This window comes from Pongo pygmaeus, chromosome 8 (genome assembly GCF_028885625.2).
Source record: "Pongo pygmaeus isolate AG05252 chromosome 8, NHGRI_mPonPyg2-v2.0_pri, whole genome shotgun sequence".
Lineage (NCBI taxonomy): Eukaryota > Metazoa > Chordata > Mammalia > Primates > Hominidae > Pongo > Pongo pygmaeus.
Genome location: NC_072381.2, coordinates 138,738,765 through 138,763,686, shown reverse-complemented (window position 1 = coordinate 138,763,686; position 24,922 = coordinate 138,738,765). Strand labels below are relative to the sequence as shown.

The 24,922-nt window shown below is 59.3% G+C and overlaps 1 protein-coding gene across 2 annotated transcripts in view; it reads right to left on the bottom strand.

Annotated features, from left to right (window-relative positions):
- KNDC1 (kinase non-catalytic C-lobe domain containing 1) overlaps positions 1-24,922 on the bottom strand; it is a 70,377-nt gene that overhangs the window by 21,397 nt on the left and 24,058 nt on the right. Inside the window, exons 5-17 of one of the 2 annotated variants that reach the window (XM_054504007.2) lie at positions 24,448-24,565; positions 18,880-19,595; positions 16,903-17,017; positions 15,689-15,760; positions 15,543-15,604; positions 9,177-9,335; positions 7,325-7,402; positions 6,688-6,781; positions 5,936-6,098; positions 5,168-5,856; positions 4,832-4,976; positions 3,945-4,030; positions 2,560-2,957 (exon numbers count right to left, since the gene is read on the bottom strand). In XM_054504007.2, coding sequence (XP_054359982.1) covers positions 2,560-2,957; positions 3,945-4,030; positions 4,832-4,976; positions 5,168-5,856; positions 5,936-6,098; positions 6,688-6,781; positions 7,325-7,402; positions 9,177-9,335; positions 15,543-15,604; positions 15,689-15,760; positions 16,903-17,017; positions 18,880-19,595; positions 24,448-24,565 — 2,895 coding nt within the window. The remainder of the gene's footprint in view (positions 1-2,559; positions 2,958-3,944; positions 4,031-4,831; positions 4,977-5,167; positions 5,857-5,935; positions 6,099-6,687; positions 6,782-7,324; positions 7,403-9,176; positions 9,336-15,542; positions 15,605-15,688; positions 15,761-16,902; positions 17,018-18,879; positions 19,596-24,447; positions 24,566-24,922) is intronic. The other variant, XM_054504008.2, reaches the window with a different exon arrangement.

Below are 24,922 nucleotides of genomic sequence, written 5' to 3'. Positions count from 1 at the left end.
CGGGGCACCTGGTCCTGGCTTCTGAGGATGGTGGTGGCCACGTTCCCCCATGGGCTGCAGCATGGGGCCCTCGTCCGGCCCCCGGAGGTCACCCGCACCAGGCTCCATCCAGCCCTCTCACCCCCATGCATTTGCAGAGGTGCTGATGTCGAGAAAATCTCCTGGGAAAGGTCTGTGTACCCCGAGGCATCTGGGAACCTGGAGGCGGGTGCCTGCGAGCCCAATGACCGCCTGGGTGGAGTGCAGCCCACGCACACGCGTCTCGGGCCGGCACCTCCACAGCCTCCGTTCACAGTCAGACTCGATGTCCGTCAGGGGCGCTCCTCACGCGGGAACCACAGGCAGACTCGAGAAGGACGGTCTTGACTGACTTTAATAAGTCCACGGGAACTAAAATCCACACCACATGTGGGGTGGTGAGGAGGGAAACACGAGGCCAGGCTTCACCGGAGCAGACAGACGGGGGAGGAACCCACACCAGTGCTGTCCACCCTGACGCTGGGAGCCACGCTTGTTTTAACAGCAGGAGACATGGATGCCGGCTCCACAGCCCCAGAGCATCCGCAGTGCTGAGCCCAGCACACACGGCCGGCACCGGTAGGTGGGGGTCAGCGCCGAAGGGAGGAAATGCCCACCGGCTGCTCCGGCTGCCCCAGAGAATGGCCCTGGCTGCACTGTGTGCATTTTGGGCTGCAGATGTGAAAATCTGTCTCCAGGTGGTTTTTGCCCTTGCTGTGTTTCTGAGCCTCCTGTTTTGAAACAGACACAGTAGTTCCTCCAAGAGAAACGTGAGGCTGTGGCCACGGGCCGGATGCTGTGCATTTGGGGGCCGAGTGCTCCCTACAGGATGCTGGGCATTTGGGGGCCAAGTCCTCCCCAGGACACTGTGCATTTGGGGCCGAGTCCTCCCTGCTGGACTCCGTGCGTTTGGGGGCCGAGTGCTCCCTGCTGGACTCCGTGCGTTTGGGGGCCGAGTGCTCCCTGCTGGACTCCGTGCGTTTGGGGGCCGAGTCCTCCCTGCTGGACTCCGTGCGTTTGGGGGCCGAGTGCTCCCTGCTGGACTCCGTGCGTTTGGGGGCCGAGTCCTCCCTGCTGGACTCCGTGCGTTTGGGGGCCGAGTCCTCCCTGCTGGACTCCGTGCGTTTGGGGGCCGAGTGCTCCCTGCTGGACTCCGTGCGTTTGGGGGCCGAGTGCTCCCTGCTGGACTCCGTGCGTTTGGGGGCCGGGTGCTCCCTGCTGGACTCCGTGCGTTTGGGGGCCGGGTGCTCCCTGCTGGACTCCGTGCGTTTGGGGGCCGGGTGCTCCCTGCTGGACTCCGTGCGTTTGGGGGCCGGGTGCTCCCTGCTGGACTCCGTGCGTTTGGGGGCCGGGTGCTCCCTGCTGGACTCCGTGCGTTTGGGGGCCGGGTGCTCCCTGCTGGACTCCGTGCGTTTGGGGGCCGAGTGCTCTCTGCTGGGCGCCGTGCGTTTGGGGGCTGAGTGCTCCCTGGGGGATGCCGTGCGTTTGGGGGCCGGGTCGTTTGGTGTCTGCTGTCCCGGCCGCCCTTTTCTCTCCCCAGCCCCAGGGGAGGCCTGCGTCCTCGAAGCCCCCTGAGGCCCTGTGTGGGGTGTCGGAGATGCAGGTGCGGAGGCTGTAGCACCATGCGGGTCTTTCACGTGGTCCAGAAGCTGAAATGAAGTGAACGCTTCACAGAGCTTAACCCCTGTCCCCTCACCTGCCCTGAAGAGACACCGGGTCATGTTCTGGACCGAGTCATAAAGTGCAGGCCGGGAGGCGGCAGGAGATGAGCGAGGAGGAGCCCCAGGAAGGGCTCCGATGCCCAGAGGCTGGGGGAGGCTTCCAACGGCGGCTCGGCTCGAGGCAGACGGTGGTGGGAGAGGTTCCCGGAGCTGATGGCCACTGGGCCCCTCCTGTCATCCACCCTGGAGTCCCGGGGCTCTCGAGGCTGCAGCCCAGGTCGGGGCTGTGGGTCACCAGCCCCACCTTGCGTCCAGAGCTCTGCAGCCCTCTCCTGCACCCAGGACTCCCCAGTCTAAGATCTCCTCTCCCTGCTGGCCAGGGAGGAGTTGCAGCTGCTCCTGACTCAGGATGGCACCACTGGCCAGAAAGCCCGGACCAGGCTGCAGTGACCAGGCCCAGCCTGGACTTGCTGGGCAGGCGTTTCTGGTGTTTTCTTTCCCTGCAGAGCAACGCTGCCCAAGGGCCCGGAGGCTACGCCTGCCCTATGGGAGACACGGCCGAATGCAACCTGGTCACGAGCATGGAGGGGCCTCCTGTGAACCCATCGCCCCGGCGACCATGAGAGAAAAGCCCTTCCCTGTCCCCAGACGTGGAGCCACCAGAGGCACCAGTGCAGACGAGCCTGTCCCCAGACGTGGAGCTCAGCCCAGGGAGGGGGCCCTGACCATCTTGACGGCCACGGGGTGGGGGCACCAGGACCAGCGTCACCCTGGTGGGGGCTCTGGGCACACGGTGCCATCTGTCACCTGCAGTGACCAGGAAGCTCTGCTGGAAGGAGACCCCCTGCCCCACCCTGCAGTGCCGAGGCCTGGGACTCACCGGGCTCTGGGCGTCGGGCAGGGCCCCGTCCGCCTGCTGCCGCCCCAGGTCCTTCACATAGTTGTGGACGTCGGCCCCGAAGCAGTCGGCCTCGTAGAAGGCGCTGCACCAGCCGGGGCTGCAGCTCTGGAATCCGGCTGGGCCGGGGGACAAGGCTGGGCCAACCCCCTTGGACCTGGCCAGTCGGGTCACTGCCTCCACGTCTGAGGCCCCGCCAGCTGGCCGTCTGTCCTCGCCAGCCTCAGGCTGCTGTGCTCTCTCGGTTTTTACGGACCTCTGAGGCCGAAACCCCACCTCAAAGTTTCCCCGTGACAGTGCGTCCGAGTCCACATCCGACACTGAGGTGGGTGAGCAGGGGGCCCTGCTGCTGGTTCTGGCCATGGCTGGCTTCTCTTTTCCTTGAAAGAAAGAGATGCGGGTTACGTGGACAGCGGCTCCTGTGGGCAGAGCCTGGGCAGGCTGTTAATGGGAGGCCGGTGGTGCTTACACGCCCGACGCCTTTCTCTCTTGCACCCACCCACCATGGGCGCCCCCCGGGCACGGCTGCCGTTTCCCAGTGCGGGGTAGATGCTGGGACCCTGAACTGCCGCATGGGGCCGGGTTACAGAGAGAGGCCTCTCCCCAGATGGAGCCCCTCTCTACGCCCTCATTGCTTCCAAACTTGTACTTGCCCCTGGGGTGGGGCCGGGCCCTGTCCTCGCTGGCTCCGCTATCAGGACTGTGTCCCTCTGCCCCCTCACGCTCTCCTCTTTTCTTCTGGAATTTAAAAAGTGGTCCCCAGCTCTGTCCCTGCGGAAGCTTCCCCTGTGCAGGGCTTTCCTGCCATCCAGGAGTGCATGGGCCTCATGCCTCAGCCTGCCTGCCTGGTCTCCGACTTGTCGGAATAGGAACTGGGGCCATCACCAAGCCCGGCCATGACCACGGACAGCCTGAGGGTGACCACCGCCACCACCTTGTCCCTAACACCAAGCCTGCTGGCAGGACGCTGGGACGTCCCCAGCCTGGCATTCATGTGCCCTGGGATCCCAGGGCTACCAAGCCAGGAGCCCAGCCCCAGGGTCTTTTGGCAGCAAGCCCGCTTCTGCCTTGTCATCAAAGCCCCGGCTCACAGGCCCCCCTCTGCTTGAAGAGCGGATCCCACCTGGCTCCCGGTGGCTCCCACTGTCCCAGTGGCCGGTGACAGAGGACCCCCACTTCCAAGGCCCTGGGCTCCTGCTCGCCCCCAGGAAAGGATGACCTTTGGCTGGGCACCCCCGGGGCAAAGGCAGCGCCGCTGGAGCAGTGCAGTCTGAGGCTGCCGGGACCCTGGGGCGCCCCCCAAATTGCAGAGAGCACAGAGGAGCCGCCCTGCAGAGCTCCTGACGCGGGGCCCACCCAGCACTTACCCAGGCGGTGCAGCGAGGGCCTCTTGCTGGACGGGGAGCGGGGGCTCTGGCTGCCCTCGAGCTGTGACCCAGCCTCCTTGGCCGTGCTGACAACGAGAATGCAGGTCAGTCCCCACCTCTGCCCACTGGGAGGAGGCCTCAGTCTCCATAGGGCCAGGCCCACAGGCCCACACGTCTATGCGGAGCTGTCGCTGGAGGCGGCAGGAGCTCATCCCTCTCGGTCACTAAGGGGCACAGCAGCCGACGGGATCCCTGGGTCATTCACTGCTTGGGGTCCCTGGGGGGACTCTGGAGCAGCCTCTCAGTGCTGCGGGGCCGAGGAGGCCGGGGCTGGGGTGGGTGCACTTGCTCACAGCTGTGTTTACTCCACACACAAGCGGAGGAGCTGCCCGGGCTGCTGGCACCGCGTGGAGCTGTGAGCAAGGCAATGTGGGGTGGCCGCTGCCCCACCCAACACAGCTCAGTGCTGGGCCCTGCGGGGTCTAGGGCCGCCCGTTTGGGGGTCTCTTCTCCTCCTTGGGGCCCTCACACTGGTCCCTCTGAGCAGGGAGCCCTGTGGCCACTACTGCCCAAGCCCCCTGCAGCCTCCCGGAGAGCCCCTGCCTCATATTCCCTGAAAGCCCTTTCTTCCTCCAGAAGAAACCCAGGCCCGATGGGAAAGCTGTGAGTAGGCGTCAGGCCCAAGGAGGGGCTGCTGGGACCCCCACCCGTCTTCACCAAGGGTGGCCCCTCTGGAGATGGCAGCGAGACGGAAGCAGCGAGACGGAAGCGGCGAGACGGAAGCCGAGGGTTGGGAGGGGAAGGCTGGGCCCAGGTCAGGGCAGCAGAGCCCGGGCACAGTGGGCGTCAGGGAGGGGCGGGGATGCAGGGCCGACCTGGGCACCCACCTCGGGGAGGGCGACGCCTGCCCGTTGACCACTTTAAAGAGGTTCTGCAGCAACTTCTCATCCCAGTACAGGTCACAGAACTTCTCGGAAATGGCGCCACAGAAAGTGGCAAAGGTGAGATCTTTCAAGGCGAAGATGTACTCCCCTGGTTTTGCAAAACGATGGAGACAAGTGAGACGGTGGCAGGGCCATTCGTCTGGTTCCCTTGTGGCTGATGAAACGGACAAGGCTGATCTCGGCTGGGGGGCTGGGGGACGGGTGCGGGGCAGCTCCGAGTCCCCTGTGGGGCTCTGCCTGGCCCAGGCCTCCTCTGGGGCGTCTGCGGCCCCCACGTACCCATGATCAGAGCCTCCAGCCCATTGTCCAGGTAGCCATCGAAGGCAAATTCCTCCTGGATGAGGCGCGTGGCCTCCTGCAGCGACGGGCAGGCCGTCCTCCCTGGGAGTGGCGAGGCGTCCACGCAGGGCAGACAGAGCCTCCGGTCTGTGGGCCGTGGCCTCTCTGGGACACTGTCTGGGCTCTGGTCATCACGTTCCCCGGCAGGGGTGGCCCCGGGGCCCTGTGGCTCCTGGCCCGGGCGCTCGGTGGCCTTGCTTCGGGGGGGCTTGGGTGGGTGGCGTGGGCCGTAGTGGGCTGTGGTGGGCCCCAGGGTGTCGGGCCTGAGGCCCCCGGAAGTGACTCCAGGTGGGATCTGCCCAGCCGGCCCTTGCTCTTCGGGCAGCGCAGATGCCTTTGTGGGCAGGGCGGGGACTGGAAAGCTGGGAGCTGCCGATGAGGCCCCCTCTGGCTGGTTTGCTGGGGTCCGGGGTGGAGGGCAGGGGCAGCCCTGGGCTGAGTCACGCTGCACTGACTCCCCAAGAAGCTCTGGGGCTGCTCCCTGTGGCCCTGGACCAGGCACAGGCCCGTCAGGTGTCTTCAGGCTGGGGGACCCAGCGTGGGCCTCCGGGGAGAGCTTCTCCTCACCTTCTCCCTCCCTCTGGCCGCCCCTCTCCTCGGACTCCTCCTGGGCCAAGGCAGGCTGGTCCCTACGGGAGGAGCAGAGCTCAGGAGGGGCTGCCTGCGCCCGGGACCCAGCAGCTCCGGGGTGTGGGGGACGATGCTCACCTGGCCACACTTGTGTCCTGCGCGAGGACAATGGGCTTGAAGTGCGTGGCCTCGGAGGTGAACGCTGCAGGCAGCTGGGTGGCTTCTTCACTGCAGGGGTGCTGGCCGGGCACAGGCCCTGGCACAGCCACAAGCCCGGTGTCGCTGTTCACCAGCAGGAAGCCTGGGGACCCGGGGGGCTGAGGATGCAGGCGGGCGGAGTGGCCCCAGCACGTGCCGCACCACCGGCTCATCCCACCCAGTGCTCATCCCACCCAGTGCTCATCCCACCCAGTGCTCATCCCACCCAGTGCGTGGCGCCGCGTCCCCTCCTGCATGGCCCTGGTGGCTTCCTCTGTGCTGGGCCCCGGAACAGGAGGGTGGGTGAGACTGGTGCTTGGGGGAGGGCCAGCAGGCGGGGACAGGCCAGAAAGACCGGGCCCCACCAGAAGCCTTAGAGGGGTCTGCTGAGGAGGGCTCAGTACGGGGGTGGGGTGGGCTCTGTGTGGACTCGGGGGGGTCTCCAGATGTGGGCTTGGGAGGTCCAGCTGCTGGGAGATGGGAGTGAGAACCTGGAGCTGGGGCCTGAGGGACTGGGAGCTTTGGGAGATGGGGGCTGACAGGGGCAGGAAGGCTGGGCTGCGTGGGCCATGTTGGCCGAGCTCTGGACTTGCTGCCCGGGTTTCCGGGAGGTGCCCAGCTGTGTCTGTCCATGCAGAGGTGGTGTCGGGTGCAGGGGCCAGTGGGGCAGCAGGGACTGGTCAGGGCCCCACCTGGGCTGGGCTCTGGGGCTGGTGCCACACTGGGCTTCAGTTCAACCACCGAGAAGGCGTTTTGGAGGCTGATGGTCTCTTCCTCCTGGTACACCTGGGGAGGAGGCGACAGCCCTGGGCCAGGTGACCATGGAGCTCTGCCAGCGCCGGCAACACCCACAGGGCGTCCCCCACCCACCCACCAGTGCCGTGGAGCTTCCTGCTGGGGAGGAGCCAGGCATGGCGGCCGCAGGGCCCAAGTTCTGTAGCGGCTCTGCCTGGAGAGGGAGCCGTTAGGGCTCCTTTGCCTCCCAATCCAGCCAGGTTTCCGTGGGTTCCGGGGAGTGGGAGATGCCGGCACCACCTGAGACTCAGGGCCCACACTCCCAAAGCTCTCTGCGCCCGGGGTGGGTGCTGGGCCGCCATCCTTGGGACCCTGCCCCGATCCTGATCTGGGTCCCTGGGGGCCACTGCGGGGCCTTCAGGAGATGGGACTCGAGTGTCTCCCTGCACCCCCAGACGCACCCCCCCACAGCTCGGTGGTCAACAGAGACCCGGGTGTGGGGCTGCCAGGAGCGGCCAGGCAAGCGCAAGCGCGTCCAGGTAGGAGGAAGCTAAGAGCGGCGGGGGAGGAGGCGGCCCGGCTGTTCTAGCCCACCTGGCAGATGGAAGCTCTGAGGTGGGCAAGGATTTTCCGGCTGTCCATGCCTCGTTGCAGGAGGTAGCTGCCGCACACCTGGAGGGAGGAGACAGTTCACACGTCCTGACAGGCCTCAACCACGGCTGCACCATCCCCATGTCACTGGGTCCCCATCTGAAAAAGCTCAGGGCTGCCAGGAGGGTTTCCTGTTTGTTCTCACCGACACCCAACTGCAGGCCCAGGACAAGCCTTTCTTAGAGCATTTCCTGAAAAGGGCTCACAGTCGGCCACTGTCCCCCAGGCTCCTTGGGAGGGCAGAATCCCAAACCCAACGTTGGCCACAGACCTGGTGGCCTCGTTGCCTGGACACTGGCAGCCTTTGGTCACGTTCGCCTGAGCCCCATGCTCCCTGCCCCCTGCCACTCCTGTCCTCCCTTTGTTACAAGCCCAGGCCTTGTGCACGTGGGAACTGAACTCAGCTTCCCCAGCTCTCAGTAGTTACTGAATAAAATCTGCTTTCACTGCTTAGCAGACGTCCAGCCGTGTCTAGATCTCATCCTCCCACGGCAGAGGAGGCCTGAGAGGCCCAGAAGGTCCCAGCAACCCGCCCAAGGCCACAGAGCAGTCGAGGCGGAGACGGCTGGACCCAGGTCCCCAACCCCATGGCCGTCACCGCTCCCCCAGACACGGCTCTTCCCCAGGAGGTCCTCCTGATCACCCACACCCGGCTTGGCTCCTCCCCAGGAGGCTCCTGCCCCACCTGCTGGTCCCCCTGCTGGGTGCGGGTGCAGGTCCCGGCAGGAGTACGTTAGAACCCAGCCCCAAAACCTGAGTCCAGCAGGGAGACCAGGCAGGGAGGGGCGGGGCTGGTGGGCTCCTCAGAAGAGGTGGGGGTTCGGGGTGGGGGGTGGGTTGTGGAGGCCTCTCTCTGCTCCCCTCCATCAGGGCCTAAGAGCAGGAGTCTGCACGTGGCCACAGGACACTCCTTGCCCCCTGCCCTGGCCTCTTGGACAAGCTGGAGAGAGCAGGCTCTGCAGGAGGAATGGACGTGGTGGGGAGCAGCAGAGACGCCCATGCTGTCCACCCACATGGATGTGGCCATGACACAAGACCCACTCTCTTCCCCACGAGATGGCCGGGCCGACGTCCAGAAACAGGGACCTAGAAACAGACCTGGTGGCCTCATCACCGGGCCGACGTCTAGAAACAGGAGCCTAGAAACAGACCTGGTGGCCTCATCACCGGGCCGACGTCTAGAAACAGACCTGGTGGCCTCATCACCGGGCCGACGTCTAGAAACAGGAGCCTAGAAACAGACCTGGTGGCCTCATCACCGGGCCGACGTCTAGAAACAGACCTGGTGGCCTCATCACCGGGCCGACGTCTAGAAACAGACCTGGTGGCCTCATCACCGGGCCGACGTCTAGAAACAGACCTGGTGGCCTCATCACCGGGCCGACGTCTAGAAACAGACCTGGTGGCCTCATCACCGGGCCGACGTCTAGAAACAGACCTGGTGGCCTCATCACCGGGCCGACGTCTAGAAACAGACCTGGTGGCCTCATCACCGGGCCGACGTCTAGAAACAGGAGCCTAGAAACAGACCTGGTGGCCTCATCACCTGGCTGACTTCTAGAAACAGGGGCCTAGAAACAGACCTGGTGGCCTCATCACTGGGCTCACGTCTAGAAACAGGGACCTAGAAACAGACCTGGTGGCCTCATCACCTGGCCAACGTCTAGAAACAGACCTGGTGGCCTCATCACCTGGACACTGGCAGCCCGTGCTCCTCCACCCCCGGTTCAGTGAGGGTGGCCACTGCCCACAGTCCTTGGACCCTGGGCTGGGGCCATGACCATGGTGTGGTTACCTTGATGGCCTCAGCCACGGACGGCCGCTCCGGGGCGCTGCGCCTGGCCATGTCCAGGAGGAGGGTCTTGAGCCTGCGTGGCAGGGCCAGCTTGTGGTTGCGGGGGATGCTGAACTTGGCTGCGGTCCACAGGACGGCGGCCACACAGTACACAGAGGCCTGGGCGGGTGGGGAGAGAATAGTGGTGTCGACCACAGGGCTGTGGGTCGCCGTGCCCAGCCGACCTGCCCACCTCAGTCACCTTGAGGGGCACCCAGGCACTGCTCCCCCAGAGGGGCTCCCCTCAGGAACCCTCCTCAGCATGTCGGGCCCCACCCTGGACCCCCGCATCCGCCTCCAAGTCATGGTCCAGGAAGCTGCAGGTCGAACTCTCCCCTGTGGTTCTGTCTGCGTTTTAAACACCAGAGAGTTGGAAGCCTCAACCGGACTTTCTCGCCTTCCGCTCTCCTCATGAAGGCAGCAGCTTGAGGATTTGAGGAGAACTGGCCGGCACACCACCCACCTCATGGACCTGGGAGCCCCCGACTGGTGCCCGCTCCCAGGAGGCCCCCGACTGGTGCCCGCTCCCGGGAGCCCCCCAACTGGTGCCCACTCCCGGGAGCCCCCTGACTGGTGCCGTGCTGCTACATGGCTAGCAACTGGCTCTCCGAGTGAACGCACCGCCTGTGTGCAAACTGAGTTCATTCGGCACGTCGCTGATGTAAGGGATGCGCAGCGCACCATTTAATGCACGTTTTGTAAGTTCCACAGAGCCAGTCGATTCTCACTGAAGGCTTTCATTGATTTTTACCCACGTTCATCCACAGTCCACCGCAATACACGAGTGCTTATGACATGAGTGTTGGTTGATGTTTTCATTCATTTCAGTAAATGAGATGGAAGTGAAGCAGGACAGACCCATGCTGGAATCCGGGGCACCCCTCTGAGCGACGTCTTTGCTGAATCAGATGATCGTGGTTGATATCGTAAGACCATGTGCTCCACCTTTTGGGCTATTCTCAATGGAGCGGCTACAGACATGACACACTTTTAAGTTTAATCACATTATCCACGTGCTCTCCGTCACTTCAGTAAGTCCAGAGAGTCAACAGAACAAGACATTTGTAGCATTTGCTGCTTTCCCTGGTGTAAGTACTCCCATGTGGCTGACTTCCGGCTACCAATGCAGTGCCCTTGAGTGTGGAGCTGGGAAGAGGCAGCTCCCCTTTACAGAGTTTCCACCATCCAGGCACAGCAGATGCAGACAGCCCCACGAGCATAGTAACAGCCAACTAGAGTCAGATAAGTAGGAAATTACCCATTTTGAGCACTTTTTACACTTTTAAAAAATTAACCTTTTATTTTGTGATAATTGTAGATTGACATAGTTTTAATAAATAATATAGAGAGAGCTCATGTACTTTGTACCCAGTTTCCACAACAGTAGCAGCTTGCAGAACTATAGTCCAATATCTCAGCCAGCACATCGCCATTGGCACAAAAATCCTGGTTCACCATATGCTGCATTTTCATTTTCACTCAGTTCTATATGTTTTTAAAATTTCCTTGAAATTTTCTCTTTGACACAGAGTATTTAGAATGTGTTGTTTCGTTTCCAAGTATTTGGAAAATTTCCCTTTTATTTTTGTTACTGTGGTCAGAGAACACATTTGTATGACTTAAATTCTTTTAAATTTGTTGAGGTTTGCGTTATGGCTCAGGATTTGGTCTAGCTTGGTGTATAGTCAGTGGGGCAACTGAGAAGAATGTGGATTCTGCTGTTGTTGGGTGGAGTGTCCTTTAAATGTTGATCCAGCCGTGTTGATTGACGGTGTTGTTGAGTTCCTTCATATTTTTACTGGTTTACAGTCTGATTGTTCTGTCAAGTGTTCAGAGAGGGAAACTGGCATCTCCAACTATAATTGTGGATTCATCTGTTTCTCTATTAATTCTATCAGTTTTGCTTCACATATTCTGCAGCTCTGTTATTTGGTGCATATACGTTTAGGATTGCTATGTCTTCTTGGTGGATTGACCCTTTATTGTTATAGAATGTCCCTCTTTATCTCTGGTAATTTTCTTTGCTCTGAAGTACACTTGACCTGATATTAATGCAGTCACTTCTGCTTTTTATCATTTTCATAATGTATCTTTTTCAACTCTTTTAACTTTCAACCTACTTATATTGTTTTATTTGAAGTGAGTTTCTGGTAGACAGTGCATGGTTAGGTCATGTTTCTAAACATTACTCTGTCAATCTTCTTCCTTTCTTCTTCTCTTCCTCCTTCCTTCTCCTTTTTCCTTCTTCTTGTTCTTCTTCCTTCCTTCTCTTCTTTCTTCCTTCTTCCTCCTTTATTTATTTAAGAGACAGGGTCTCGCTCTTGTTGCCCTGGCTAGAGTGCAATGGCTGTATCTGGGCTCACTGCAGCCTCCACCCCCCAGGTTCCAGTGATTCTCCTGCCTCAGCCTCCCAAGTAGCTGGGATTACAGGCACCCACCACCACGCCTGGCAAATTTTTGTATTTTTAGTAGAGACAGGGTTTCGCCATCTTGGCCAGGCTGGTCTCAAACTCCTGACCTCAGGTAATCCACCTGCCTCAGCCACCCAAAGTGTTGGGATTACAGGCCTGAGCCACCGCAACCAGCTTGTTTCCTTAATTTCTGAATGATATTTTTGCTGGAAATAGGTTTCTGGGTTGAAAGTTCTTTCAGCACTTAAAAAAATGCTATGCACTTCCTCTACAGTTACTGATGAAAAATCTGATCATTTGAACTGTTTTTCCCCCCATATGTATATATGTAAGCTGCTGTTCCTCTTCTTTTTGTTTTTTATTTTTATTTTTTCGGAGAGGGGAGGGTTAGTATTCAGAGGTTTGACTATGATGTGTCCTGGTGTGGATTTCTTTGCATTGATCATGTTTGGGGTTTTCTCACCTTCTTAAATCTGTAGGCTTATGTGTCTTGCCATAATTTGGAAGTTTTCAGCCATTATTTCTTTGAGTACTTTTTATACTCTACCCTCCTTTTCTTCTCTTTGCAGGATTTTGATGACATGGATATTAGATCTTTTATTATAGTTCCACAAGCTTCTCAGGCTCTGTTCAGTTCTTTTGGTCTATTTTCTCTTTGTTGTCCAAACTGTGTAATTTCTATTGTCTCCATTTCACCAATTCTTTCCTCTGCTCTCTCTATTCTGCTATTAAGCCCATTCACTGAGTTTTTTAAAAAATCAGCTCTAAAATTTCCATTAGCTTTTTCTTTTTCTTTTCTATTTCTTGGTTGAAACTTTCTATTTTTTGCTGAAACTTTTTCATTTGTTTCAAGCACGTTTGCAGTTGCCCAATGAACCATTTTTATGATGGTTGCTTTAAAAATTTTAAAGTCACTTTTAACATTTCTGTCATCTCCAGGTTGGTATCATTGGTTGCCTTTTTTCATTCAGTTTGACATCTTCCTGATTCTTGGTATCATGAGTCCTTCCCCATTGCTTGATTTTGTCAGCTCTGTCAAAGATCAGATGGTTGTAGGCGTGCAGCCTTATTTCTGGGCTCTCTATTCTCTTCCATTGGTCTTTGTGTCTGTTTTTGTACCAGTGCCATGCTGTTTGGGTTACTGTGGTCTTGTAGTATAGTTTGAAGTTGGGTAACGTGATGTCTCTGGCTTTGTTCTTTTCACTTAAAATTGCTTTGGCTATTTCAGCTCTTTTTTGGTTCCATATGAATTTTAGAATAGTTTCCTCTAATTCTGTGAAAAATGACATTGGTAGTTTGATAGCAATAGCATTGAGTCTGCGGATTGCTTTGGGCAGTGTAGCCATTTTATGAACACTGATCCTGCCCGTCTGTGAGCATGGGATGCATTTCCACTTGCTGGTGCGGTCTCCAATTCCTTTCAACCATGATTTCCAGCTGTCCTTGCAGGACACACTGCAGGGAAGGAAGGTCCTGGCTCCTGCTCACTTTCTCTGAGGCCACCTGGGGCCAGGGCGGGCACTGGGCACTTCTCTGCAGTCTCACGAGGATGAGTCCAGGCTCCAGGCCCGGCCCTTGCTGGGCGGGGCCACAGTGCTCCCGTGGGGTTTGGTTGGTGCAGAGCAGGGGGTGTAAACGCATCCTGGTCCTCCCTGGTCCTCTGATTACAGACCCAGGCTTTTGTTGGGGCATTTGTTTTATCTACTTATTTTTTTGAGACTGAGTCTCACTCTGTCAACCAGGCTGGAGTGCAGTGGTACCATCTTTGCTCACTGCAACCTCTGCCTCCTGGGTTCAAGAGATTCTCCTGCTTCAGCCTCCCAAGTAGCTGGGATTATAGGTGCACACCACCACCCCTGGCTAATTTTTGTATTTTTAGTAGAGATGTGGTTTCACCATGTTGGCCAGGGTGGTCTCAAACTCTTAACATCAGGTGATCCGCCTGCCTTGGCCTCCCAAAGTGCTGGGATTACAGGTGTGAGCCACCACACCTGGCCCTATTGGGGTATTTATTTATTTATTTTTTTGAGACAGGGTCTCGTTCTGTCATCCAGGCTGGAGTGTAGTAGCATGATCTTGGCTCACTGCAACCTCCTGGGTTCAAACAATCCTCCCACCTCAGCCTCCTGAGTAGCTGGGATTACAGGCGTGCCCCACCACACCTGGCTGGGATTACAGGCGTGCCCCACCACACCTGGCTGGGATTACAGGCGTGCTCCACCACACCTGGCTGGGATTACAGGCGTGCTCCACCACACCTGGCTGGGATTACAGGCGTGCCCCACCACACCTGGCTGGGATTACAGGCGTGCCCCACCACACCTGGCTGGGATTACAGGCGTGCTCCACCACACCTGGCTGGGATTACAGGCGTGCTCCACCACACCTGGCTGGGATTACAGGCCTGCCCCACCACACCTGGCTGGGATTACAGGCCTGCGCCACCACACCTGGCTGGGATTACAGGCCTGCCCCACCACACCTGGCTGGGATTACAGGCGTGCCCCACCACACCTGGCTGGGATTACAGGTGTGTGCCACCACATCTGGCTAATTTTTGTATTTTTAGTAGAGATGGGGTTTCACCATGTTGCCCAGGCTGGTCTTGAATTCCTGGACTCAAGTGATCTGCCCGCCTCGGCCTCTCCAATTGCTGGAATTACAGGCGTGAGTCACCGTGCCCGGCCTGTTGGGGCTTAAATGCTTTTTTATTACTAAAAAAAGCTTCGTTTTTTCTTTAGTTTTCTGACTCTGTGCTTGTGCCTCAACACTTTCCCAGCGATTTTCGTTCCTTGAAGGGGAAAGCACTGGATCCTACAGGAACACGCACAGTGCACACAGAGCCACTGCAGCCTCATGGACGCGGTTTTTGTTTGAGACAATCTCATAAGAGCTTCAGGTCTCACAGCACCAACCCCCTGAGGTCGGCCTGGGCCACCTGCAGATGACGGTGCTTCCCAGCCTTCTTGGTGTAAAGGTGAATGATCTATTGTTGGCGTTCGGGACAGCCTCTTTTCGTTACAGGCTGGACTGCAGGAAAGCCTTCGATGGTTTGGCAGCAAATGGTGGACCATTCTGAGTTTCTCTAGACAACATCCCCAAAAGATGAAAAAGCACGGGTTTTAGTGTGTGCCCACTGGTTTTTCCCGGTCGCCGGGTTCTTTACCTCCAAGTCTCAATATGTGAGGCAGAAGGAAAACCCAGGGCACTCACGGCTGCCTTGTTCCTTGGTCCAGAGGCCCCTCGCCGGCTGCCGTCTCCTCCCCCTGCAGGTGGCCTGGTGCTTGTTTTTTGCAGTGTGCAGGGTGCTTAGTGCAGGGTGCTTAGTGCAGGGTGTTTAGTGCAGGGTGCTTAGTGCAGGGTGTTTAGTGCAGGGTGCTTAGTGCAGGGTGTTTAGTGCAGGGTGTTTAGTGCAGGGTGTTTAGTGCAGGGTGCTTAGTGCAGGGTGTTTAGTGCAGGGTGCTTACTGCAGGGTGTTTAGTGCAGGGTGCTTAGTGTAGGGTACTTAGTGCTCTTCCTCGGTGGGAGGAGCGGGAAATGCATATTTCTATCATTCCTGAGTGGAAGTTTTACCTTGATTTTGAATGTAATTTATTGAATTGTATTTAAATTTGTATAATTTAAATTTTAAGAATGGTCATGTTTCACAGGTGCCTTATCCACATCCCTGGATGTTTAGCCCTTGGTTCTCGTGAGTCAGGAGGCGCAGCTCTAGTGCACATGGCCAGTGCCATCCACACCAAGCCCTGTCTTGGTGCCACGGCCCTGCTGGCAGATACTGCCTGTGGCTGCCTGGCCAGGAAGGGCTGCCCTGACTCCCTCGAGTCCTGATGGGGGTGCTGCTGGACAGATGGGGGACGTAGCATCCCCGAGGGCTGGGGGCAGGGCTGGGGCAGGGTGGGGAGGGCCCAGGTACCTTTTCAGTTACCAGCCTCTCCTCTGCCAGCTCGGGAGCCAGAAAGAACGAGTCATAGGAACCTAAGAGAGAAACCCCGACTGAGCTTTCCTCAACCCTGGCGAGCCGGTGCTGGACTCGGCCTGAGGGTGAACCCACACACTCACCGTTGGCAGGAGGTGGCTGGAAGAGCACAGCCCCGTCCTCAGCAACCAGCACGGAGTCCAGACACAGGTAGGCTGTGGCAGAGCTTGGGTCAGGGCTGGTATGTGTGCTGCCCCGCAGTTGGGGCTGGCTGGGGGAAGGAGCTGCGGAGCCTCGGTCAGGCCGGGCAGCTCCCCAGCCTCCCCAGTGCACGCACACGGCCTGACTCCAGCCCCCGGGGTCCTCGGAGCTGCCTCCTCCCGGCCCTCCCCGTGGGTAGCGCTGCCGCAGCCGACACAGTGGCTGCAGTGACACATCCCGACTGAAAGGGAGCCGAGCGGCAGGGAGAACACGGTAACTTGAAGCCCCCGTGTCACAGGCCCCGTCCTGAGTCAGGGCCCACGGGGCAGCCACGGGCTCACGTTAGACGGACACTGGAGCCGGGTGTGTCTCCGACGGCCTCTCCCCCAGCCCTTTCAGATGTTGCCCTCATCACCCCCCAGGACGTTCTTACGTCGCAGATGCACCATCCGTCTGCCCTGATGTGTGGCAGGGCTGGGCTTTGACGGGGCAGACCCGTGCAATGCTGAAGATTCCCTCCCCACTCCAAAGCCAGTTGCTGCCTCCCTGGGGACAATGTCACTGTGTTGAGAATGTGTGGGTGAGGGCCATGGCAAGGTCCCCGTTCCTCTTCACGGCACGGTCACCGGTTTCAAGGCCCACCTTGCAGGCATCTGTCCCCACATCTCCCTCGGTGCTGCAACCCAGCAGGCACTCACAAGGTGCTCCAGATGGGAGCCACCTGTTCCGTTCACCGGAGACACTGTCCTGGCTGCCCCTGGGTCCCTTGGTTCAGGTGGGGGCCAGTTATGCATGGGACGGCGGGGGGCGGGGGTGGGACGGCAGGTGGCATGGGACAGGGCGGATGGGACGGTGGGGGGGTGGGGACGGCAGGGGGCGGGGGTGGGACGGCAGGGGGCATGGGACAGGGCGGATGGGACGGCGGGGGGGTGGGGACGGTAGGGGGGTGGGGACGGCAGGGGGCGGGGGTGGGACGGCAGGGGGCATGGGACAGGGCGGATGGGACGGCGGGGGGGTGGGGACGGTAGGGGGGTGGGGACGGCGGGGGGGTGGGGATGGCGGGGGGTGGGGACAGCGGGGTGTGGGGATGGCACGGGGTGGGGGTGGGGGGGTGGGACTGCGGGGGGCGATGGGACGGGGGTGGGGGGTGCGTCACCTGGGTGCTCAGGGTGTGTCTGCAGTGCGCGGAGGCAGGCCAGGCACAGGGCCCACAGCTCGTACTCCCGGAAGGGCCGGCCCAGCTGGGACAGGAGGTCCTGCAGGGACACCCACTGTGGGCAGGAGAGCGGCGAAGTCAGTGTGGACACCCCTTGCTGGGGCCCGCCGCCTGGAGAGGCATGTCCGGGGGACAGGCCAGGGCGAGGCCCACTCAGCCCCTGAGCAGGCGCCCCCCACACCTGACAGAAGGGCTGGGGAGGTCCCTAAGTCAACTCCAGCGTGTGGGGGCCGTGGGGAGACTGGGGCCCTTGGCCCTGTGGGTGGGAACGTCCCACGGTGCAGCCACTGCAGACGACAGTGCTGCCGTTCCTCAAAAAGTTCAACATACACCTCCCAGGTGACAGCAGTTCCACACGGCCACATTCCCCAAGGAACCGAGGGCAGGGCTCACGCACACGTGCACACCCATGTTCGCAGCAGCACGGCTCGAAATAGCCAACGTGGGGAGCACCCAGGCATCCATGGACGGATGCAGGGGCAGTGTGGACGGCACTTGGCCTCGGGATGGGGACGGGGGGTTCTCACGCAGGCTCCCCGGGGAGGAACCGTGAGGACAGCGGGCTCAGTGAAGAGGCCAGACACACAGCTCTATCCATCCCACTCCCACAAAGCCCCTGGATGGAGCTCATGGAGGTGGAGGGCGGGACGGGGCGCAGGGGCCTGGCTCGGGGGTTGGGGTTTCGTGTGGACTGGTGAGGACAGCTGCGCAACAGCGTGAACACACCTAATGCCGCTGAGCTGTGCTCTTGCAGAGGGTTAAAGTGGTGGCTTTGTTGGGTGCATTTTCTCATGTACACACACACCCTGACACCAGGCGTGCGTTCAGCCTGGGAGGCTGCTCTCCACTCCAAGGCCTCACGGACAGCTGGGACCAAAGTCCACCCTCCAACAGGTGGCTCGGCCACCCTGTGCCTCCGTGTGCCCTTCTGGAAGGTAGGCTGTTGTGCGTGGGAAGGCGTGCCGCCAGGGAGAGCAGTGGGAGAGTGGTGGAGGGTGACGGGGCACACGTGCTCAGGACGTGCAGAAAAGCCCGAGACAGAATGGCCTGTGCCCTTGTCCTTCAGGTCAACAAGGCCTGGCAGGACAGGTGGCTTGAGGGCACCCCTGTCCCCGGGCCAGGCGCTGCCTGGCAGATGGACTTGCGTGCAGGCCACTGGCTTCGGGTGTCCTTGCCCTGAGGAGCTCACAGGGACATAGCTGGGGGTGGCTCACTGAGGAGCCGAGGAGGGCAATGCACTTGGCCAGGTCTTGGCCCAAGCGTCTTCAGCTGGACAGAGGGGTCGACGGGCCAGGCCCCCCAGAACACTGGCTCCAATAGCATCTTCCATCCCTCACGAGGAGCAGCTGACCAGGGGCAGCACTGGGCTGGGGAGGCATCCGGGCAGCTGCACCAGATTCCAGCATCCCTGCGGAGGCAGTGGAGGTCGCCCAGCACCGACACCGCCAAGCGCCATAGATGAGCAAGCTCAACCCACAGCTTCTGTTTCTAACTTTTAAAACCATCAGAACAGGAAGATGAGGAAGGCTGTGAGCATCAGGACTGGGGAGACGGAGCCCCTGAAATGATACCACGGAGCCAGGGCTGCTGGCCTTGCTTCCCGGAAGAAAATTAACCCCTCGGGATGGCCGTGCGGGGCTGTGCGAGGAGCCGGGCAGGGGTGAGGAGGCGGCTGCTTTCTGGGTCATCCAGAGGCAAACGTCCACCCGAGAGGCCACGCCTGGGTGACAGCATCCCCAGCCGCAGCCACAGCTTCCTTCAGAAATGGGGCAGCTCAATGAAAATGTCTTTAATTATGGAGTGAGGGTGAAAGTTAATTCTCTGAGTCAAACAAAGTGTTTGCGTCTGTGGAGAGGCCCAGGACCGGACTCACTGACCACCGACCCCTCCACCCACACGCAAGACCCGGGCACCCACCTTCTCCACGGCTGCAGTTTCCAGCTGCCTGGCTCCTTCTGGAATTCTCTCATCATCCCCGGGAGTCTGGGCTTCACCGCTAGCATCTTGAGGGTCTGCAGGGCAGGGTGGGGGTCTGGCCTCTGCTGGCCCCTGGCTGGGGTGTGAAGTCTCGGGCTGTCCTGGACTGCCGGGCACCCCAGGGCCCCTGTCCGCGCTGCGGCCTGCAGAGGGAACCCGTCCCAGCTGGTGTTCCGGCTCCTGCTCTGGCCACAGCCTGCATTTGGGCTGAGCCTGGAAGCTGGAAAGGCCATTTTTCCTGTCCAGAAAGGCCCTCCTGGGGTCCGGAGAGAATAATTCCGACATGGGCAGCTGGCTTTTCCCGCGGGTCAGCGGCAGGCAGAGGGTGGCCTCGGGGCTGTCGGACAGCAGCCTAGGGAACGTCTGCACCTTCCGCAGGCGGCTTCTCCTGAGGGTGTCTCTGTCCAGCTCCCCGAGGGTGCGCTCGGCATCCAGGACGAGGCCGGCCAGCCCCTCCCGGCTGTGGCTCTCGCCATTTTTCACCGGGGTGGACAGCAGAGCCTTGGTTGGGGAGGCTCTGGGGCCCCGGCTGGTCTCAGACTCTGGGCCTTCGGGGGTCGGCAGAACCTCTGGGTCAGTGCTGGGGTCCCCAGGCGGCCTCCTGGGCCCAGTGTTTCCTGGGGCAGGTCTGTCCCGCCAGCTGCTCTCGCTGACATCTGGGCACAAGCAAGATGTGTCACGGCTGGGCGCCCCTCCCTCCCCTCCCCTCCCGTCCCTCCCCTCCCACCTCTCCCCTCCCCTCCTCTCCCCTCCATTACCCATCACAGACCCCCGCGCAGGCTCTCATCGCTGCTGGGCGCCCCTCCCTTCCCCTCCTCTCCCCTCCCCTCCCCTCTCCTCCCGCGATCACAGACCCCAGCCCAGGCTCTCACAGGAGGGGGCTCCTGCCTTCCTCGCCTGACCCACTCATCACGTCATCGTGGCTAATTAGAGGCTGGGGCTGCCTCTCCCCCAGGCCAGGCGGGGCTTCCCACTGGGGCTTCCTATGGGAGCCTGGACCTAATTATCTCATCCAAAGGCACGTCATTTTCCTTGAGAATTACACATGTGAGTCCCCACAGGAAGAACCTGGGTGATGTGGCTACGGCCGTCAGCGGCCACCTCCCGCACACGGCGTTGCTCTCTCTGCTGTGTGTGGCTCTGTTCTGCCTACTCCACACTGCACACACTCCTACTCCACACTGCACACACTACTCCACACTGCACACACTCCTACTCCACACTGCACACACTCCACACAGCACACACTCCTACTCCACACTGCACACACTCCTACTCCACACTGCACACACTGCCTACTCCACACTGCACACACTCCTACTCCACACTGCACACACTCCTACTCCACACTGCACACACTCCTACTCCACACTGCACACACTGCCTACTCCACACTGCACACACTCCTACTCCACACTGCACACACTCCACACTGCACACACTCCTACTCCACACAGCACACACTCCTACTCCACACAGCACACACTCCACACTGCACACACTCCTACTCCACACTGCACACACTCCTACTCCACACTGCACACACTGCCTACTCCACACTGCACACACTCCTACTCCACACTGCACACACTCCACACTGCACACACTCCTACTCCACACTGCACACACTCCACACTGCACACACTCCTACTCCACACAGCACACACTCCTACTCCACACAGCACACACTCCACACTGCACACACTCCTACTCCACACTGCACACACTGCCTACTCCACACTGCACACACTCCTACTCCACACAGCACACACTCCTACTCCACACTGCACACACTCCACACAGCACACACTCCTACTCCACACTGCACACACTGCCTACTCCACACTGCACACACTCCTACTCCACACTGCACACACTCCTACTCCACACTGCACACACTCCTACTCCACACAGCACACACTCCTACTCCACACTGCACACACTCCTACTCCACACTGCACACACTCCACACAGCACACACTGCCTACTCCACACTGCACACACTCCTCACAGCACACACTGCCTACTCCACACTGCACACACTGCCTACTCCACACTGCACACACTCCTACTCCACACTGCACACACTCCTACTCCACACTGCACACACTCCTACTCCACACAGCACACACTCCTACTCCACACAGCACACACTCCACACTGCACACACTCCTACTCCACACTGCACACACTGCACACACTCCTACTCCACACTGCACACACTCCTACTCCACACTGCACACACTCCTACTCCACACTGCACACACTGCCTACTCCACACAGCACACACTCCACACTGCACACACGCCTACTCCACACTGCACACACTGCCTACTCCACACTGCACACACTCCTACTCCACACAGCACACACTCCTACTCCACACTGCACACACTCCTACTCCACACTGCACACACTCCTACTCCACACTGCACACACTCCTACTCCACACTGCACACACTCCTACTCCACACTGCACACACTCCTACTCCACACTGCACACACTCCTACTCCACACTGCACACACTCCTACTCCACACTGCACACACTGCCTACTCCACACTGCACACACTCCTACTCCACACTGCACACACTCCTACTCCACACTGCACACACTCCTACTCCACACTGCACACACTGCCTACTCCACACAGCACACACTCCTACTCCACACTGCACACACTCCTACTCCACACTGCACACACTCCTACTCCACACAGCACACACTGCCTACTCCACACAGCACACACTCCTACTCCACACAGCACACACTCCTACTCCACACAGCACACACTCCTACTCCACACAGCACACACTGCACACACTGCACACACTCCTACTCCACACTGCACACACTCCTACTCCACACTGCACACACTCCTACTCCACACTGCACACACTCCTACTCCACACAGCACACACTGCCTACTCCACACTGCACACACTCCTACTCCACACTGCACACACTGCCTACTCCACACAGCACACACTCCTACTCCACACTGCACACACTCCTACTCCACACTGCACACACTCCTACTCCACACAGCACACACTGCCTACTCCACACAGCACACACTCCTACTCCACACAGCACACACTCCTACTCCACACAGCACACACTCCTACTCCACACAGCACACACTGCACACACTGCACACACTCCTACTCCACACTGCACACACTCCTACTCCACACTGCACACACTCCTACTCCACACTGCACACACTCCTACTCCACACAGCACACACTGCCTACTCCACACTGCACACACTCCTACTCCACACTGCACACACTCCTACTCCACACAGCACACACTCCTACTCCACACAGCACACACTCCACACTGCACACACTCCTACTCCACACTGCACACACTGCACACACTCCTACTCCACACTGCACACACTCCTACTCCACACTGCACACACTCCTACTCCACACTGCACACACTGCCTACTCCACACAGCACACACTCCACACTGCACACACGCCTACTCCACACTGCACACACTGCCTACTCCACACTGCACACACTCCTACTCCACACAGCACACACTCCTACTCCACACTGCACACACTCCTACTCCACACTGCACACACTCCTACTCCACACTGCACACACTCCTACTCCACACTGCACACACTCCTACTCCACACTGCACACACTCCTACTCCACACTGCACACACTCCTACTCCACACTGCACACACTCCTACTCCACACTGCACACACTGCCTACTCCACACTGCACACACTCCTACTCCACACTGCACACACTCCTACTCCACACTGCACACACTCCTACTCCACACTGCACACACTGCCTACTCCACACAGCACACACTCCTACTCCACACTGCACACACTCCTACTCCACACTGCACACACTCCTACTCCACACAGCACACACTGCCTACTCCACACAGCACACACTCCTACTCCACACAGCACACACTCCTACTCCACACAGCACACACTCCTACTCCACACAGCACACACTGCACACACTGCACACACTCCTACTCCACACTGCACACACTCCTACTCCACACTGCACACACTCCTACTCCACACTGCACACACTCCTACTCCACACAGCACACACTGCCTACTCCACACTGCACACACTCCTACTCCACACAGCACACACTCCACACTGCACACACTCCTACTCCACACTGCACACACTCCTACTCCACACTGCACACACTGCCTAATCCACACTGCACAAACTGTCTAATCCACACTGCGCCCCTCCCGCAGCAGCACAAACCCTGAGCTGCAAACGTGCTCACTCAGCAGGGAGGGCCCTGCCGGCCACCATGAGGCTCCTCACGGCCGTGCCCCTGGCCACCGTCCTGAGGCCCCGCAGGGCTCCGTGCTGCAGGCAGTGATGCCAATGCAGACATGGCCTCTGTTCAAAGGCGGCCTGAGAGACGCCAGAATACACGTGAGCCACGAACGCCCCAGATGCTGCGGCTGCAGCTCTGTAACGCACCCACCTGGCGCCCCTGGTGGGAGCAGGTGAAAATCAGTTGTGAAACATCAACGCATCCATTTATCGAAATGCCCATGAGACTAACACCCAGATGCCCGGCACCAATGCCACACCAGCACCAATGCCACACCGGCACCAATGCCACGGACTTCTGAAGCTGAGCCTGAGTCACCTCTGCCTGGGTGGGTGCCTGCAAGGCTGGCACAGGCAACACGATGCGCATGAGAGTGTGGAAATGGGTGTGTGCACAGGACCAGCATGTTTGCGCGTCTGACCACGTGTGAGGCAGTGGACGTGGTAGGCATGAGAGCGGGCGTGTAATGTGTGCATTCTGGTGTGGGTGTGTGCAGTGTGAACAGGCATGCCTGAATTTGCATGTGTGTGACTGTGAGCAAGTGTGAATATGTGTGTACGGGGCACATGTGATCTATTTGAACACTTGTGTGTGACTGTCGGTGTGTGAATACACGAGTTTGTGTGATCTCTGTGAATGTGTGAGTGGGTGTGTGTGCATGTGTGTGTGCAGCATGTGTGTGTGCATGGGTGTGTTGCAGCGTGTGTGTGTAGTGCGTGGGCATGGGTGTGTGTTCAGCGTGTGTGTGCATAGGTGTGTGCAGTGTGTGTGCATGGGTGTGTGCAGCATGGGTGTGTGCATGGGTGTGGGTGCAGTGTGTGCATGGGTGTGTGCAGCATGTGTGTGTGTGTGCATAGGTGTGTGTGCAGTGTGTGTGCATGGGTGTGTGCAGCATGGGTGTGTGCAAGTGTGTGTGTGCATGGGTGTGGGTGCAGTGTGTGCATGGGTGTGTGTGCAGCATGTGTGTGTGTGCATAGGTGTGTGTGCAGTGTGCATGGGTGTGTGTGGCATGTGTGTGCATGGGTGTGTGCGCAGTGTGTGTGCATGGGTATGTGTGCAGTGTGTGTGTGTGTAGCATGTGCACGTATGCATACATGGCACACAGGTATATGTGCATGCACGAGGATGCACCCGTGTGGGTTCAAGAGCTCACCCTGCAGCGCTCCGAAGGATTCGATGGAGAGGACCCTCCTCCCCACAGCAGAGAGGCTCCGGCACACGCGACAGGAGGATGTGAGCTGCAGCTTCTCCTCACACAGTGCGATGATGCTCTGGGGACGTGAGCACCTCAGACAGGAAGGCTCGGAGAAGGGGCCATCTCCCACAGCCGCCCACCCGACACAGCCGGATCCTTTGAAGGTGACCTGGGGACAGTCCCCAGAGCCTGCCTGCGCCTGCCTTGCCCATTTTCTAGTATGAAAAGGCAGCACGTCTGGGTTGCAGAGAACCAGAAGGCTTGTCACAAGCGAGACCTTTCATAACAAAAATGGACAATAAAAAACCAAGTCCTCCTTTAAGCAAAATGCCGTGCCATGAGACTGTGGTCGCGGAACCCAGGTGAGGCTGCTGGGCCTGTGTGTGGTGAGCACGCGGTGCCCAGGTCTGTGGGGTTAGGGTCACAGCCTGGG